General features: G+C 47.5%; 1 protein-coding gene across 4 annotated transcripts in view; it reads left to right on the forward strand.

Annotated features, from left to right (window-relative positions):
- LOC132665006 (urea transporter 1) overlaps window positions 1–18735 on the forward strand; it is a 53996-nt gene that overhangs the window by 9169 nt on the left and 26092 nt on the right. The window contains exons 1-3 of one of the 4 annotated variants that reach the window (XM_078435284.2): window positions 11720–11852; window positions 12519–12582; window positions 14758–14922. In XM_078435284.2, the coding sequence (XP_078291410.1) occupies window positions 14776–14922 (147 nt within the window). In that variant the 5' untranslated portion in view covers window positions 11720–11852; window positions 12519–12582; window positions 14758–14775. Of the gene's footprint in view, window positions 1–11719; window positions 11853–11963; window positions 12583–14757; window positions 14923–18735 lie in introns of those variants that run through there. The other 3 variants (XM_078435285.2, XM_078435286.2, XM_078435287.2) reach the window with 3 other exon arrangements.

Raw genomic sequence — 18735 nt, forward strand, 5'->3', positions numbered from 1 at the left:
GCAGCGGATGTGAGTTCTGGCTGCTCCACATCCTTGCCAACACTGGACGCCATTTTTGATTGATTCAACCTTCACCCCGTGCCTATCTGTGTCCCTTCTGCCCAGACTATCTCATATGTGCAGCCTTTTCCCGTTGACCCTGCCCTGCTTCAGGTTCAGGCCCTGTGAACTCCCGCCAGCCTCCCTAGCTTGGGCCTTCAGGCTCCGTGAAGCACTCCCGGCCGATCCTCCCTAAATGTGGCTTTAATCATCACGCTGTTCTTTCCACACACCTTCAATGGCTCCTCGTCTCCTATTACATTAGAGCTACATCTCTTCATTTGTCTGGCTTTGGACACTGTCTGCAAACCTAGTCAATGAACAAGTAGACCCCATCTTTCCCTCAGGCCTCAACGCCACCTCTACAACTCTCGTATGGTGAATTCCAATGCCTCAGTCCCTCTCCCTGTAAGTCTGGGATGTCAGCTTCTCTGGCAGGAAAAATGTCCTCCTTGTTAGCAGTTCTGTAAGAAACCCCCCAGCTGGAGAGGGTTAGGGCTGGCAGAGGCTTAGAGAGCCTGGTCCAACAGCCCTGTTTCCAAAGAAGCCCCAAGTTATAAAGAATTTTTTTTTTAATCCTAATGACTTGGCAGGTATTTTTGTGACTTTCTTAAGGTGACAGCTATCATTTCTTACTTGCTGGTAGCTTTGATCTGAAAGCAGGCAGAATTGGGGATATTAGCCGGATGGGGAGAAGAGGGGCAACAGATAGAAATTCCAAGTCAGCTCTGCTTTTAAAACTGCTTCTTGGTGAGAGAAACGTCCTCACCAGCGGAAGCTCTCAAGCAGCCACCACATTTAAGGAGCTTTCTGATCTGTAGAAAGTTTTCGAAACCTCCTGTCATTACAGAGAATCACAGAAATAAACGCAGAGGAAACAGAAATCAGATTTGTCTTACTTCTCCCAAATTTTAAAAAGGCAAATAAAACTATGTGTTTTGTTTGCTTACAGTTACTTATAGTTATCACTTAAATTCTTTACACAAGGGACCCCAATATACTCTAGTTCATATTGCCCATCTTTAGAGCTTAGAGCATAATTTTGCTATTTGAAATGGCCAGAGAGGTTCATAGGCCCATCTTTTCTTCTATAACGTAGCATTTTTCTCATCTGTCCTTCTGATGCGGAGTCCTTCAGAAGGGATTCAATGCCTGGCTAGTGTCTCCTATCGGGGGAAGCCCATGTCAGAGGACACCGTCAGTCTGGATGCCTTGCACAGATGGAGCACTGCCTTCCTTGGGGACCCGAGTGGGGGCTGGACCTGTGACCCACAGCACGCACCCTCCCGTGCAATCGTGAGGCTGTTCTCAGCCCACCAACACGCCATGTTTCTCTCGGCTGACTCTCAGGTTTCTTCCTGAAAGGCTGTTCCGTCTTTTCCTGCCTTCACCAAACGCTGCTCAGATGTCAAGGGCCCTATGAGGCCCCTACCTTCAGTAAAGCCCCGTCTGCCTACTCCAGACACCACTGATAGTATCCAAAGTCTTCTAGCTCTAAGCTGTGTCTGCTCACAATTTAACACTTCATTGCACATCATCTTGTATCATTTAAGAGAGCCCTAAAAGCTGCCAGTTCTTGATTAAACTTGACAGGCATCTTGTCCCTCCCTGGAAGACTGCATGATGGGCTTTCTTGTGGGTTAATGATATTACACATCCCTTCTGTGCTGAAGGAAAAGTTCCTTTCTGCTCATAGCATGACCAGTGATCACATACAGCCTTGAACCTGACACTAATGCTCTCCTGTGTCTTACTGCTGCACCAGATGTGAGAACCATCTTATACTTTGTGCCATCCACTACAGTCATGAGGACTTACCTTCGTACGGTAGGATGGGAAATTGGGGATGAATAAATGGCAGATAACTAGAGGGAGGGGGGTGCCTCAGAGCATGGCCTACAGCCTGAGAGAATGCTAAGTCTGAGGTCAGCAGGAGAGCAGCGAATGGGCAAGGCGTCATGAGTATACAGCCTCAGACCTGGGATGTAGAGAAAGGAGGAGTCAGCCATGCCCCACCCCCAATCTTTGGAGAGCCCAGGCCTCCTGGGTTTAGGGTGAGCCCAGGTTGATAGCTGGGATTGGGGCTGTCTTATATCACGATCTCCACCATGGAGACCCTGAAGGTGCAGGCTTCCTTTCTGCTCACCCCTCCTCAGGATGACTCAGTGACCCAAGAACTGGCCAGCCTGCATGCCTGGAGATGGGGCTCAATCCTCCCTGATTTTAAGACAGTCCTAGAGTCAAGCCAGAGCCTCTGACCAGAAAGGCTGACCTGTAAGCTAGAGTGCTGGGTGCTTGGTGCCTATGGCTGGTTGACCTGTGGCAGAAGCAAATGAATAAGGGCCATCCATGTGTGTTCCAGAGGGCAGGGGCCCTGCCCCCTGGACTACATGTCCCAGTCATAATGCAGGATGCCACTCTGAGGGCTGTATTTGACACAAAACTATCTCAGTACCATACAAGAACTCACCCCAGCCCGTCAAGTCCCCACGGTCACGGGCTCATTCACCCATTTATTCATCCATATACTCAATGAAGAGCTATTGAGGATCTCTATGACCCAGACACTGAGCTCAAAACTGGGGCTACAGCAGCGAACAACATAGCCCAGACTCTGCCCTCAGGAAGCTTGCAGTCTAGTGGGCAAACTCAATGGAGCAAAAGCTCACATGATTATGTAATTACAGACAATGGTCAATGCTGTGAGAGAAAGAGAAACACTCTGGGAGACGTGTGCTGTGACTGTAGTCCTGGCCTGAGAGTCACCTTCTCTCAGACAATGAGTCCCAGCGAAGGACAATTTAGCTGCCCCTGCCCCCGCGTAGGAGGGATAGCAAACGGGAAGGCAGGTATAGTTTGTAAAGTGTATTCAACATGTCTACTGGGTAGGGTAGACTATAAAAAGTACAGTTCCACACGGGTGTTTTTGCCTTTCAGCCAAAGCAGTTGTATACCAGGGTGGGGTGGGGGAATTACTGCAGGACCCCCAGGGTAAAAAAGCCAAGGAATCCCAGATGGAGAACCAAGTGGTGGGGGCCCCCAAGGAAACAGCTTGGGGAAGATCCTGAGCCCTGGGGGGTGGGCGCTGCTCTGGCAGTGTGGGGGTGTTCGTCCTGTGGGTGGGCAGGATGCAGTGGCCTCTGGCCGGACCACAGGTGCCGCTACTGGGCTCCCCAGGCAGGAGGAACCTGCCCCTGTGCGTGCAAGCTTCCCCCTCTCGTGACCTGTGATAATCTCTCTGCGGTGACTGCGGGCCTCGAGGCACTCACCAAGCCCATGTGAAGCAATCGACACCAGGCAGAGGGTGAGGCTTGATGGAGTGGCCTGATGGAGCCTAATGGGATGATGAAGCTTCTCCTGGAATGCTGCCTTCCAGCGGCGTGGCCCAGCCTGTGACAGCATGCTCCATGCTGCCAGCTGGACCGGCACAATGACTCACTTGGGCTCTCCATGGCGTCTCCAACCAAGACGTTGGAATTCGTAAACGGTCGCCGCTCGGGGGTGGGGGGCGGGGGGGGGTTGAATCCATCCCTTTTCACTGAGTCTCAAGGACAGGGATGTTTGAGAGGGTGCTTCCAAAACTTTAATGTGCATGCAAGTCCCCTGGGGACCTGGTTAAAATGCAGATTCTGATTCCAGCAGGCTGAGTGGGGCTGAGATTCTTCATTTCTAAAAAAGTTCCCAGGGATGTTGAGGCTGCTGGTCTGCGGACACTTTAAAGACTTGAGAACATCGGTAAGAGTGAATGAAATTAAACCTTCCCCACTTATTCGTAAGTGAGGAGGGTCAGATCCACCATCCATCACTCACTCAGCAAGCACTTGTTGAGCCCAAGAACTGAGGCCGTGATGGCACCACTGGCAGAAATAAGGAAGTCAGAGGTAAGAACTGTTTTAGATGCAAGTGAAGATAAAGATTACCTTTCCCTAAGTGTCTTTCGTGTGCCATGATCTTGCTTAATCTTCGGATTTGGCAAGGTAGGTATTGTTGATCTCCATAAATTTCATAATGGAATTAAGGCTTGGAAAGGTGAAATAATCTTCCCCAGGGTGGGATAGCTGGCTGGAATTAGAATCTGATCTGTCGAACTCCAAACTCCAAGCCCTCTCACTATGACACATGTCCTTGTTTTACAGGGTAAGGAAGTAGGATCGAATTCAGTCCAGTGGTTCTCAAACTTGCTGGCATGTTAGAATCATCAAGAAGACTTTTAAAGCTCCCATATCCCAAACCAATGACATCAGACTCTACTATCAGTGTTTTGTCAAGCTCCCCAGCAATTCCAATGTGCAGATAAGGGAGAGAGTCACTGAGCTAGTCCCGCTCCCCTTCTAATAAGTGAGACAATTTGAGAAGCTTATGGTTGAAGTCCATTCTCATCAGAACTAGTACCTCTCAATTCCTACTCCAGGACTCCTTCCAAGAATCCAGCTAGACACAAGATGATATATTAGGGTGAAGCAAGACCAGAGAGGATGTAGGATGGAGGTGCTTGCCAGGGAAAACTACGTAGAAAAGAGCAGAAAATGTCAGCCGATGCTAAAGTACTATAATTTTAGTACCTGAGGCGAAAATTCAGAAAGAAAAACTCACCAAACCGAAGTCCTTGACTTATCTCTAAGTCATCCTAGCATATGCTAGACAATGGATAGATGAGTGAATGGATGGAATAAGGAAGATGGGGTGGGTCCCATGGACAAGGAAATCTGAAACCCAAATTGAGCAGACAAGTGGGGACTCACACTGGGATTAAGGGAAGGGATAATGATGGGAGAAAAGCTTTCACCTAGTATAAAGCTACCATCACAAAAGGGACTAGTCCATTAGGAAACCTTGTGTTGGGATTTTATTTTTAGGATTGGAATTGTTTTTTTAATAATAGGATGAAATGCACCAAGTGGAGGAAAAAATGGAGCGATCTGTTTGAAGCAAAAAAAAAAAAAGTTTAAAGCTTTTCTAAGACACTTGGCACATCATCTCTTGCCATCATCAAGATGAAGGACTGAGACTTCCCACCAACCCTTCACATGGAAATCTCAGATTCTAAACCAAGCAAAACTCTGGGTCCTCCACCTGCCCCCAAAGCTGCCTTTGGGTAACTTTTTACAACTTCCAGATTTACACCTTTACAGACTTATTACAAGTCTGTAGTAGATATTAATTTAAAACTAGTTTTGCCCTTTAAAATTTTGGGGATGAGAAGCTATTGAGAAATTGGTGGTCAGCATTACACGGCAGTTGGCTCCGTCTCTGAGAGTCTGTAAACCCCAGATTCTGCAAAAGTATGAGTCAAGAGGAGTCAAAACTCCGAGTGACGTCAAATATTAAGAGTCCACATGGGGATGTTGTTTTGCTCATCACTTATCAGTATGTTTGTTTAAATTTCTTACTGGATTTTTTCCCCCTAATTCAACAGTGTTTAATTCATCCATCATTAATATTTTGTGTGGCTTTAATTATGAACCCACAGACCTTCATCTTCAAAGATGACATTGCCTGAGCTCTATCTCAGGTGTTTTTCTGCAAAGAGGATGAACTTTTCCACAACCATCCAGGCTCCCCTGGCCCACTTTGTCACATTGGCCAAGGTTCCAAGAAGCTGAGTCCTAACCTGGCTTCTTCCACTTGGAAACAACATCATTGGGGTGTTTTTCCAACCAAGGATTACAATAGTGCTGAGAATTGCCATGCTTTCTTTAAAAACAAGAGTTTGTGATTAATTGTGAACTCTTCTTCTAGTCTATTGCCATTTTTACATCTTGTTTTAAATAAGAAATTGAAATTTTTTATTTTCAAATAGCTATGTACAGAGAACAATGGCATTATAATGCTTAGGTGATATTTTTTAAGTTTTAACAAGAGATATTGCACCAAAAACATATAATGCCTTCTCCACTGGATTTAATTTTGGTTTTGAATGAAACATGGAATTAATTTCATTCTCTAAGAACAAGGTGCAGTGTCAGACTTGCACGGGAATTCTCCCCCGTGTCTGTCGTGGTATGCCTGCACAACTGCGTTTCTTATGCCAAGAATTGCTACGGTTTGAGTTAAGGCTTCGAGTTGAGGATTGCTAAGGCTCTGATGTGAATCTGTGGCCAGTTAAAGCATAATAGCTCAACTAATCAGCTCAACTGAAAATGCAGTAAGGTCCGCCTTTGAGCTGGTTGGCAGATAGGTAGCGGAGCTGGTTAGTTTGCTCTCAAGGTCCAGACTCTCTGCCTTTGGCCCCCACCCCAACTTGGCAGATGCCAACAGTGGGGAAAGAAGAGGCGAGGAGAACAGAAAGACGGGTGAGGGCCAGAAGATTCTGCATCCCTCTCTAGCTCTCGGCTGCCAGTTGGTATGAGGCAAAGGATGGTAATAGTGTGCATTTCTGAAAACCACAAAACTGTGCAGCCAGCACTCAGCAAGCCTCCAGTTGGGACAAGCGTGAGGAGCCCGAGCCAGCTGCCACCTCCTGAGCTCCAGAGGGCAGCCTCACCTAACACGTCCACACCATCCCTTGCAGTTTCTTGGCGACATTCCTGCCAGGTCTCTCTGTGATGCTCTCCAGTGAGTAATCCCGATTCTGGAAGTGACCTCACCCGTCCCACTCAGACTCTGGTGGCTGATGTCTTTGGCAAGAGCCTGTAGCCCTTGACCCAGAGAGCCCCGTGGGCAATGGTGGTGCCAGGTCATCCCACTTTCTCTTCCGGGCCCAATTATAAAATAAAGCTCGACTCCCCAAGCTTGGAGCCAATATCACAATATCTTTAATGGTGAGGAAACAATTGAATGAGCTTTAAATTAGTCTCAAGAGAGAGTTAGGGAAACAGGGCCGTGCCACTCCCCAGCCCTCATTTTCCCCAACACTTCAATCCTTTCCTCAGTCTACTCAAGAAATTGCAAAGATTCTACTCCTACCCCCTTTCCTATTGTCTTTCATTGGGATTTTTTTTCAATCCTGGAGAAACAAAACACCAGCAGGACCGTTGCTAGCTGACATGGCCCCTTCGTGCAAAGGCATCCTGACACCCTTTCCTCAAGACACTTTAATACCCTCTGCAACAGTTTTGTTGCAATGAATACATAAATGTCTAGGATGTTAGTGGTACCACTTTAGACGTGGTGCATTTGTGCAGTGCACAGCCTGCTCATCCTTAGACACTGGCTGTGGAGATAAGAGATCTACATGACGGACCTTAATGTGACCTGAGTTTAAACTAAAATCTGGAAAGAAGGTGCTGCATGGAAAGAAGGCATCTGATAAAAGTCATGGCGGGGATGGAGATTCTCTCGCCATTCTAATGTGTGCAGGAGAAACAATGAGCTTTTAAATGGAGCAGAATAATTGCATGACCGCATCTGAGAGCTAAAAATGTAGGCGCCTCACTGCCTCCTGCTTCTACCCAACCCCACACTCCCCTGGCAAGGACAGGCAGTGAGAGAGACGCGACACTATGCGCCAGCTTGCCTCTTGGCTCTACATCTAGGGAACGCCTGTCACAAAGGGTGCCCCCCAAATGACGTTCAGGGTCAGTGTGAGTTTGGGCTCTCATCTGGTGCTTTTTGTCTGACTGTTTACCAAACGACAACGTTGTGGGCTCGGAACACACTGCAGAGGAACATTGTGTCCCGGATTTGCTGGTCCTGCTTCTCTGGGGGGGGGGGGGGGGGGGGGAGGGGCAGGAGGGGATAAGAAACGACTTGAGAATAAGTTTCTCCCATGCTCCCTCTGCCATTTAGAACCTGCTGCTCAGGATGCAAAAGACACTCACGGCCGGCCACACTTCCCGAGCGCGGGCACTCCAGCTGTGCTGTGCTGAAGTCATTTGTAAAGTTTAAGTGTCTATAGGTAAACCCAGAGCAAACAGCAGTCCAGACCAGGTAGTGTTGGGATAATTTCTGGGTCAAACAACATGTATTTAGAAACACCTACAAATGCAAGACGTAGGAAACGCTGAAATCATGTCATTATCCGTAAATTTGTTCTCCTTCTTCACCATTTTTTTCATCTAGTTCCTTCCTCTTCTCACATATATTTTATGAACTTTCTCAAAACCTTTCTGGAGAGAGATCTGTTGGGAACAAAGACGACTCTTAGATCCCAACCTTGTTGTCTAGTATCTTCTAGTCCAGGTGGGATGGTGCAGCATAAGATACATTTTTTACAAAATAAAGGACAATGCCAGAGCTGTTGCGGGGCCAGGGGGTATGGTCGCCTGTCTAGTGAGGAGTAGGGACATAAATTGCTTTTGGTTCCCAGGAGTGTGGCATGGACAGGAGTCTGCTACGAAATCCAAATAGAGGAAGAAAGAAAGTGGGGTGTGAGGGTTTGGGCAGAGCAAGTGGGGAGAGGAGAGAGAGAACTTTCTAGGGGCAGAAATTCTATGGAGACATTCAGAGGAGGGAAAACTCTGCATACATTCGGTTGTGATAGAGCCAGACCGAGGGCTGGCAGATGGGTTCAGAGAGCCGGTGGAGGAGAGGGGCGCACACAAGGGGGAACTGGCGGGGGGACTCAGGGCAGGTGAGAAAAGAAAAGCAATGTCTGGGCTTAAACACTCAGCCAAAGATATGCCGTAAGTGATAGCAGGAGATGCTGGAGAAAGAACTGAGAAAAAGGCATCAAATTCTGCAACGAGGGTTGAAAAGCACCTAAGAACCCAGGTTTGCACCCATTGGGTGCCCAATCGTCCCTCTGCTCTCCTGCTCAGGGGGTTCTCTGCAAAGCTCCTGGGTGACAGTAGACACTTGCGCCTTGGGATCTTGCAGGACAAAAACTCGGGGAGCCTCGTCAGCCAGCCACCTATCCCCGAGTTGTTGCTGAACAGCAGTCTCCACTCTCATAACTCTGCCCCTTCCGGTGTCACAGCCGGGAAGATTTTCCCCGTGTCCAAGCTGGGAGGAGGGACCTTTCTGGAAAGCTCAAGGACAACCCAACCTCTATGGAGACAGGGAGGCGTCGGAATGGCGGCACCTCCACGGGTCAGGCACAGAGCTTTACCAATTATCCTTGCCAAAACCCATCACGACCTTTTTAGTGAGGAATCTCAGTTTCATAAAGGGGTGCGCACGTATCTAAGGTAAAACATCTAGGAACTGACGAAGCGAGGATTCGAACTCAGGTCCGCCTGACCCAGAAGCCCACATGGGCACACTGCCTGTTGTACACACCACATAGCAAGGCTGCATTTTGCAAGCGGTACTTTAGGTGTGACTTTACAGGAAGTGGGGAAGAGGATGGGGAGGGATGAGGAAGGTGGTCCTGCCAAGAAGATTTGGGACTCAATTCTGACCAAGGCCACTGAGGCAGAAGGCTGCATGGGTGCTGTGTGGAGGCAGCTTCAGGATTAGGATCGATGTGTTGATGGCCACGTTCACGAAGTTAATCAGTGAATTAGTGAAAAGCAAACCATGGGCAGCAGTTGGAAATATTGGATGGTGCTGAAGTACATCAAAGTACAAACTTTGGTGTTAGACTTTGGATGAGTTATTTAAACCCTGTGAGCCTCTGTTTCCTCATCTGCAAAATGGGGATAATGGCATTTAACTCATGGGTTTTTTGCAATTTTTTTAAATGTTTATTTATTTTTGAGAGAGAGAGCGTACAAGTAAGGAAGGGGCAGAGAAAGAGGGAGACAGAATCCGAAGCAGCCTCCAGGCTCTGAGCTGTCCGCAGAGCCCAATGTGGGGCTCAAACTCACATACTGCGAGATCATGGCCCGAGCTGAAGTTGGACGCGTCAGATGCTTAACCAACCAACTGAGCCACCCAGGTGCCCCTAATGTTTATTTTTGAGAGAGAGAGAGAGAGCACGTGCGGGAGAGGGACAAAAAGAGAGGGTTAACGAGGATCTTTGAAGCAGGGTCTGTGCTGACAGCAGCAAGCCCAACAAGCCTGATGTGGGGTTCAAACTCATGAACCATGAGGTGTAAGACCTGAGCCGAAGTCTGATGCTCAACCAACTGAGCCACCCAGGCGCCCCAGACTCTTACAATGTTTAAATGGCTGATGGGAATTAGAATGAAGTGATTAGCACAGTGCCCAGCACACGGAGTGATTCTCAACCACTCCCACCACTCTTACTTCTTACCGCGATCGTTATTATTACTGTGAGGGAAGGATTTATGTTCCATTTGCATGAGGAACTTCTAGAAACTAGTGTGATTCCTTTCATTCCCATTCCAGGCCCTCTGACTGTCCTCTTGACATTCATTTTTCCCTTTCAGGGTAAATCAGGAGCTTATTTTCTCCTTATTTTCCTACCACAAAATGTTGGAGGCAGATTTCTCTGAAGCTCAGAACTGTAATCATGAACCTGGACCTCTGGTCTTCTCCTAGACCTCAGACACACACACACACACACACACACACACACACACACACACAGAGGCATGAGCACACACACACACAGGCACGCACACACACATACACACACACACACACACACACACACACACACACACACCCTGAGCTGCAGCAGGTAGGAGTGGGGGCTGCCCACAAAGGGAGACCTGTGGTTTCGTGGGTGTCCAGTGGGAGGAGCCAGAGAGTCGCAGCTGCCTCGAGGACCTCTGACAAGCCCTTCAGCTCCAACAGGAGGCCAGAGGCCCAGAAGACAGAAACATCATGACATGTGCAGGGCTTTCTGGGGGTTGTCTGGTTTTTTGTTTTTGTTTTTGTTTTTAATTCCGTGCTCCATGAAGTGCACCTGAGTTAGTTAGATTCCTGCCATAACAGAGAAAGCCCCAAAAACTGAAGTTTAAGAAGGATGGGGGAAGAAATGGATTTTTCACTTGAATTTTAGATTTCTCTGCTATGGAATGTTTGCATCCTATTAAAAGGCAGCAGAGTTTGTCCTGGGATCCACACCTGGAAAAAAGGACATTCCAGGGAACTTTTATTTTTGGTTCCTCCTAACCGGGGAAAAGGGCAGGTTGGTTTCCAGAAAATGAATTGCATGCCCCTTGCCCTCCCCACCCTCACACCACACCCCTCGGGACTTTGCTGGATTCCTACACCTGTGCAGAAGCTGCGTGGTGTCTAAGAGAAAATTCCACCGGGAGCAGTCACGTAGCACAGGAGCCTACAGTATAGCAACCTGACCCTCAGTTTCTAGTTTTCAGAGACACTATGTTGATCTTTTTTAGGTCCAAACATTCCCCGAAATATTTCAGGGTGAGGGCAGGAGCTAAAGCAAGAGGGAAAAGACGAAGTTGCAGGATTATCCCTGGGCACGGATCTTGGAGCACCGCACAGAGATGGCACCAAATCAAGGCCAGAGGGGGAGACAGAGAGAGAGAGAGACATCAGCAGAGAGGAAAGAGAAACATCAGCAGAGAGAGACAGAGAGGGAGACACAGAGAGAGAGAAACAAGAGACAGACAGAGGAGAGACACACACAGAGAGAAACATTAGCAGAGAGAGACAGAGAGGGACAGGGAGGAAGGGAGGGAGGGAGCGAGGGAGGGAAGGGAAGAGAGAGAAACATCAGCAGAGAGACAGTGAGAGAGAGGAAGAGAGAGGGAGGGAGGAGGAGGGAGAGAAACAGCAGAGAGGTGGGGGGGAGGGGGAGAGAGAGAGAGAGAGAGAGAGACATCAGGTACAAGACAGGGGACTGGTCCTCCGCAATGCTTTGGCCCTGGGGCTCGAAGTGGGAGGAGAAAGCCAAGTGCAGGGGCGGGGGGCGGGGGGTGCAGAGCCAGTTTGAGTATAAAACTGTTAGGTGCCTCCTCCCAGTGCTATCTCCTCCTGAGCACCTCCCTCTCAGTGGAGCCCAGCAGGGCTCTATCAGCCAGTGCCTTCTGCCACCAGGAAGCCCGTGGAGTGTGAGTACCCTCCTCCTCCTCGTTTCTATTCACTTCCAACTGCTCCTTGCTGCCGGTTCGTCTTCTTACTCCTAATTGTTGCTTTTCGCCCTTTTCTTCTCTTTAATGAAGAAATACATCTCAGATGGTTGCAACTGAGTAGAAGCAGCCAAGTCGGAGTCCTGGCAGTCTAGAAAGCAACTCACCGAGGCTGCGGGCTTCTTCCTGGAAGCCTGGAAGCAATGTCTTTGCTCATGGTTTCCAAAGCAGGGTAGAAGGAGCACCTGAGTTCCATGTGCAAGCGGGGTTTGGGCAAGCAGTCCACTGCACCTGCCGAATGACTCTGGGTTCATCAATGCTCTATAGGAGTTTCGAGCGTGTTCTTGAAATAACTGAGTGAAGTTGGAAACCTATCATTTTGACTCAAAAAAAAGTGGGGTGCTAGGAACGGCTCTTCCCAACTCTGGCTCTGTGCACCTCTCTGCCTGTGCCGTCATGCTGACGGGAGTGTGCTGGCCCATCGGAGAGCCCAGTGGCCACACTGCAACCATAGATCTCACAGTTTCTTTGCTGCTGCATTTTCTGGTGTGGAATTCAGACCTCAAGGCTTCTAGGAGTGGTGCCTTCTGAGGACAGAAGTGTTTTCCTCAGAATACCTGACAGCATTTTCTTTGTTTCTGATAACAGCTTTAAAGAACACCGAGCACCTCCTACCACTTCAGACCAAAAGCTACCTAAAATCAGGATTATTGTAAGTACCAAATAAGTGTCAATGCTTTCGTTCTCTTTGTGATAGAGCATGAATGTTTAAATGTTTTCTTCTATGTCTGTACCCAAAATTTTGCATTGTTTTTTTTAAAGTGATACTTGAGCCATAGAAAATTAAAGACTTTCGGATCTCTCCAATTACACAGATTTCTAATATACCCTGGCAACAGAATGAGTTTTATTTCATAGACTAAAATAAGGAGTGTTGGTTGAATTGAAATCCTGATATTGTCTTGTATTGGAGTAAGTACTGCTTCATTTCACTGGTGATTTGGGTTATGACAAGCGCTTTCTGACTCCCGCTGGAAAGCTCAACAGGTGCAGCTTCCAGAATATTCCTCAGATGTTGTGAGGATGTGTCAGTGATAGAAAAGAACGAGGCTCTCTTTGAGGTACAGGGTCATGTCTGTTTGTCAGGAGAGTCACTGTTTCCAGCAAGGGCGTGGGGTGAGAATGGGGGTGGCTGGGCCCTTGGTTGTTGTTGGCCCCCTCCCCCACCCCAGGGTTATTTCAAGGTGGCCATGAACGCAGCCTGTGTGCGCTGCATCCCTAAGCACTCTGCAGACCTCCTCTTTGAAGAGGGGCTCCTTCACTGTTTGTTGACTTGAATAGACTCTCGGGTGGCATTACTGTGCCTGGCTCCAGGAAGACAAAAAACCACCACAGCTTCCGTATTGCACGAGGCTGACTCTGCCGAGTAAACTCTGATGGTCCCCACTCTGAACCTCAGTTTTCTCTTCTATAAAATGAAGGCTCGAACTACGTGCTCCTTACGACCTCACCCAGCTCTCATATTTTTCTCTCGTGGCTCTAAGAAAATACTGATGTTGAGCTCAAGGATATTGTCCTCTTAGATGTGTGTGATTTGGGTGACAGGGGACAGGCAGGAGCCATACAGGGGCCAGAGGGGTAAACACCGACACTGAGGGAATGTGACAGTCCCTACTTGTCTCTTCTATTTTCTTCTCTCCTTCTTTTTAAACCACAGGTAAGATGAGAGCCCTGCGATTGGTTTTTCATAATGTCGTTCTTTATCAAACAAAAAAAATGCATAATGCAACCCACAGACACTTCTGTTTGGTACTTAACTAACCAGATAGTTTAACCACGGATAAACCCCTACACACACAATTTTTTCTAAGACATGTCAGTAACATTTTTCACAATTGTGGCTTTTTCAAAGCAAGCTGGTAGAGGAAAGTAAAAATTAAAATAAAGGTGAAAAAAACTACCACACACAGGCAACTTTTCTGGAACTTATGAAGGAAGAATGATATCCCTGAATGGAATGGAAGTTTTTCTTTTTTAAAATAAAACTTAGAGGGGCACCTGGGTGGCTCAGTCGGTTAAGTGTCCAACTTCAGACCAGGTCATGATCTCATAGTTCATGAGTTTGAGCCCCGCACTGCACTAACAGTGCAGAGCCTGCTTAGGATTCTCTCTCTGTCCCTTTCTCTGACCCTCCCCCGCTCTCTCTCTCAAAATAAATAAAATAAACTTTTAAAAATAAATAAATAAATAAAACTTAGGAAGAGTTGCCACGCTTGTTGAATTCAACTAAGGATTGTTTGTTATTAACAAGATGATATCCAATATTTAACAATTCTTATTTTGATACAAGAAAAAAAAATGCCACTTAGCAGTCTCTGAGACGGGGCTCTTGCTGTGCATTAAAAGTGTGGCTCGTATCTTACTACAGAAAATAGAGCCCACCCCCATGCCTTCTTCTCCTGTTTGTAAAGAACAAGGCTGAGGGAAATTGTTACATTGGCATTGGTCCCCAAGATGGAGCCCTAACAGTTTGCCTGATGCATGTCCCAGCCTAAAGCCCACGCCTCCCTCTAGACAGGCTTCAGATCTACCAACCTCCCGCTAGCAGAGAAACACAGCAGAACAAAGTCTGTGCAGTGGTCTCTGTGCAGGGTGGTTTGACATCATTTTTTCCTTTTATTTTAAACAAAGTAAAGTGAACATTCCATGTCTGTAGTCAGCTCATTGTCTCTTCTTGTTGATGGAGAAGTGTGCCTTCTCTGCTGGCAGTCTCCATCTGGGGCCACAGCTCTGCTCCCCAGAAACCCACTGGGCACCTCCTGCCTCCTACCACCCTGCATTTCACGTCCTCATCCTTCTGATTCACGTCTTTTTGCCCTCTGTCAAGTATGGAGAGAAAGGAAGGATGAATGGACAGTCTTTGGTTGGCGGCCCTGGTGATGCCCCTTGTGGTCCTCTTTGGAAAGACTCTTTTGGACTTAAGGTTGGTGAGGCTTCGCGCGGAGGCTCCTCCTGGCACAGCTTGGCCCAGGAGCGTGGGCCGCCGGAACAGGTATGATCTCTCTTTGCAGCCTCCGTCTCCAGGAACGTGGGGGCCTGCCCTCCACACTCTGGTGTGTCTTTTCTGAACACAGGCTGGGAAGTGGGGTCCTCATGCTCTGCTGAGTGGTGTGGCTTGAGCTCAGTGGCATACACAAGAGTCATGGCCGAGAAGTCACATGGTGCTCATCTTGGGTTAGATGCTGACTAATGAGTTTTGGTAACAGTGGAAAAGCGAGGAAACAAAGTAGTCTGGGCTTTAATCTTACCCTGCTTCTACTTAATTAGAGCTTCTTCCTTTCATTTTCTTGTCTTTTTAGTTAAATTTCATGACCTACTTAGATTTAAGAAATCTGAGTATCAGTAGAGGTTCCCTGCTGCATTCTCTTCCCGATTGGAATTATTAAAGTTCCCCCCAAGACCTGCAAATAGTCAAGCGTGATAGAATTCTAAGGTGAACTACAACCTTGAAGTTACTGGTTTCTCATGACCAGCGCTCGTGCCTGAGTTCTGGAGCAAGTTGTCAAGATTCAAGGGGTTCTGGAAGTGTTTAGTAGTTTAGAACGCATGGTTCCTGGTGTGGGGTGGGGGTGCCACAGCAGCACCTGTCTGCTTAACTCGGGAGAGGAGCCCTGTCTCCAGGGCATGGTACCCCAACAACTCATCCCAACATGTGGGTACTGGAGACATAAATCACAATAAGCCTTCTATGACTGTGGATTTAGACAAAAAATAACCCAGGCTTTAACGTTGGGTGGCTCCGCAGGGAGCTCAGGCCATGCAGGTTCTCAATCACGTCTGTCCAGTTAGAATATCGAGTCTGGCATCTGTTATCTCCAAAACCTCTGAAGTGGTGGTGTTTTTTAAATAAATAAATAGACGCCAGAAATTTCAAGAACATGAATTTGTTCACTCTGGAATAACCTATACGTTTAATTGTTCCTGTAGTTGATGGAAAACTTGTAATGTTTTCATTCAGTGCTGCCTCTGTAGAAACTGACTTCCTCAATTACAGAAACTTGAAGCAATTGTGTCTGAGGTCCTTGACGTTGCCTGGGACAAATCCTGATGCCTCTCACAGATCGGTCTAGCTTTGCACGTGGGTCACTAGAGCTGAGGAAGTTACTTACTGAACAATACGGTCAGTTATAAGATTTAAAGAGGAAGATATATGAAAATAAATGATAGCTATCACTTAGATTATAAAATAAAAGATAATTTTTCATAATTGCTTAGAATTTGAATAGTTTTCCATGTTTAACTCTGGGGCCAGCTGAGCTCCATATAGGCAAAGTTTTGATTCCTGACCTCCTCCAGCAATTTCAATTTAAGAATTTCTTAATGCCAAGGTTCATTGGAAATCTCACAAATGCTGGTGTCTAACACTATTTTGCCAAGACGAAATGAGCTTGCTCTAGAATTCGTTGCATAAATAGCTTCTGTTTTGCGTAATGATTAATGGCCGGCCATTGTTTAAAAGTGGAGCAGTTAGTTGGGCAGTGAAAGAATGGAATTGAAGTGTAATGGTTAATAAAAAAATCAGTGACCCACATTGATTTCTGTACTGGAATTAACAGAAGCCAAAACTAGACAGGATTGCAAAAAATAAAAATTTTGAAAAGGCGTAACTTTATTATCTTTTGATAGGTGTTTGTTGGCTATGGTAAATGCAACAGTGATGGGGTCAAAAATAACTATGAGAACCCCTTATGCACACCCTGGCCACAGGGAGAAGATGAGCTGGTTTATCTGCATAGATTTGGGGTATTACATGTCTTATATGCCTGTGGCTTCAACATTCCACTTGTGCCTTCTGGGATCTGAGAGTTTTGATGTTTTCCTACTCCCTGCTCACCTGGCTGTGCTCTTGGCATTTCTTGCATGCTCACGGTGGTCTTGCCATTGTCTTTCTCTCTTTGCCTATCTCTGGGATTACCTCATTGGTATTCTTCATTTGTTTCTACCGTTGGCACGATGAAAACTTCATTGTTGTCTGGTGGGTACCATTCTGGTGATGCTGGTGCTTTCCTATCATATAGTTATCATGAGAAGGGAAGAGCCTCGTGAACACAAGCCACGGTCATATTAGCATTTTCCCGAGGCACGCTGACTATAATCATGCCTCGTACGTTCTTATGTTTTACAATTCCTAGATTACAACTCTTTGGTTTTCAATAGATTGGTTCCCTTTTACCTTTTCCAGTGTCTATACTTTGTGGAATATTATCCTTGTCTGTTTTTCAACATTTAAATAACAAATCCCCAAAACAAAGAATGTCTGAGGCAGTTGCCCGATGTGGGGACATATTCAAGCAATCTTTGAGTTGGAGACTGTCTATGAGGGGCTTTACTTAGGCTATGTCAACGCATACAGACTGTTTTGTAAACAATTCTGCCCTTTCAAACCTTAAAATCTCCAGCAATTTTCAATTTTTTTGTGTGTATAAAATAAAAACTTAATTTTACAAGGCTGCTTGGGACTTCTAGGAAAGGTGGTGGAGTAGGAAGGCCCTAAGCCCCCCCCTGTCCCATGGATACACCTAGCTAACACTCACTTCAATGTAAATAACCCAGAAACCACCCGAAGACTGGCAGAAACAAACACCACAGCTAAATGTAAAGAAGAAGCCACATGGAAGAGGGTAGAAAGGGCAAAGACACGGTCAGGAGCTAAACGAACCCGCAGGTTGGTCCATGGTCATGAGGGAGTCCAGGGCACAGAGAGAGGACAGAAACACACCCCTGGACCAGGGAGCCCACACAGGGAAGACAAATCCCCATAACATTTGGCTTTGAAAACCAGAGGGACTGAATTTCATGAGTTCTCACAATGAGCAGGACTTAAAATCTGAAACTTTAAAATCAGCAGACTTGGCACTAGGAGAGCAGAGCAGGAGAGAGGAAACTGAGGCCCTGTGCTTAAAGAGACTGCACAACAGCCCTGTGGAGGCACAGCAGAGACGCAGCAGTTTGAAAAACGCCTGGGACATGCAGGAGAAAGAGTTATCTACTCGTCTCAGAGCACGTCCTGGAGGGACAGAGATCACTGGGAGACCCTCCAGGCACGAAGGAGCTTCCCTCCCGTGCCCCCCAGCATAAACACACCACCACCTGCAGGGACCAGAGGGGCGCTTGCAGTAGCTACCTAACTTGCTAAAGCAGCTCCCCCGCTGATCCACCCGCTGCAGACACACCTGCCTCAGCCCCAACGCTGCAGGGCCCCTTTTGGCTGGAGCCCATTCAGGGCAGTGCCACAGGCCTGGCAGAGTACAAGCAGGCCCGACAGGACAGGTGGTGGACTCCCTCCTGACCACCACTCCAAAGTGACTCCTGCCCCGGGAAAAGGGAAAGATAACCACACACACCAGTGAGACTACAGCCCCAGCAGTGGGCTGGGGGAAGACATCTGTCTGACTACAGGCCCTGCCCACCAACAAAAGCTTCTCAGTGGACAGCACGGGGAGAGCACCCTGCAGATGGGTGCTACCGCATCTCTGGCAAATGCCTGGTCTGACTCAACTCAAGCCCCAGGCGTCCTCAGACTGGTCCACTAACACCACACGGACCAAACCCTGCCCACAACGGGCAAAGAAAGTCGCTGCAGACGACCGGACTGAAGGAGAAATCAGCTCAGTCACAAAAGCTGGATGCACGCAGCACACTTAGAAGACACCCCTGGAGCACCAGGTCCTGGTGAACAGGGGACGCTGCACTGCAGGGCACTACAGGACCTCTTCATAAGGCCATTACTCTCCAGTGCAGGAGACATATCTGACTTTCTTAGCACAGAGAAACAGATGCCAAGACAGACAAAATGAGGAGACAG

Source organism: Panthera onca, chromosome D3, assembly GCF_046562875.1.
Source record: "Panthera onca isolate mPanOnc1 chromosome D3, mPanOnc1 haplotype 2, whole genome shotgun sequence".
NCBI classification, from domain to species: Eukaryota; Metazoa; Chordata; class Mammalia; order Carnivora; family Felidae; genus Panthera; species Panthera onca.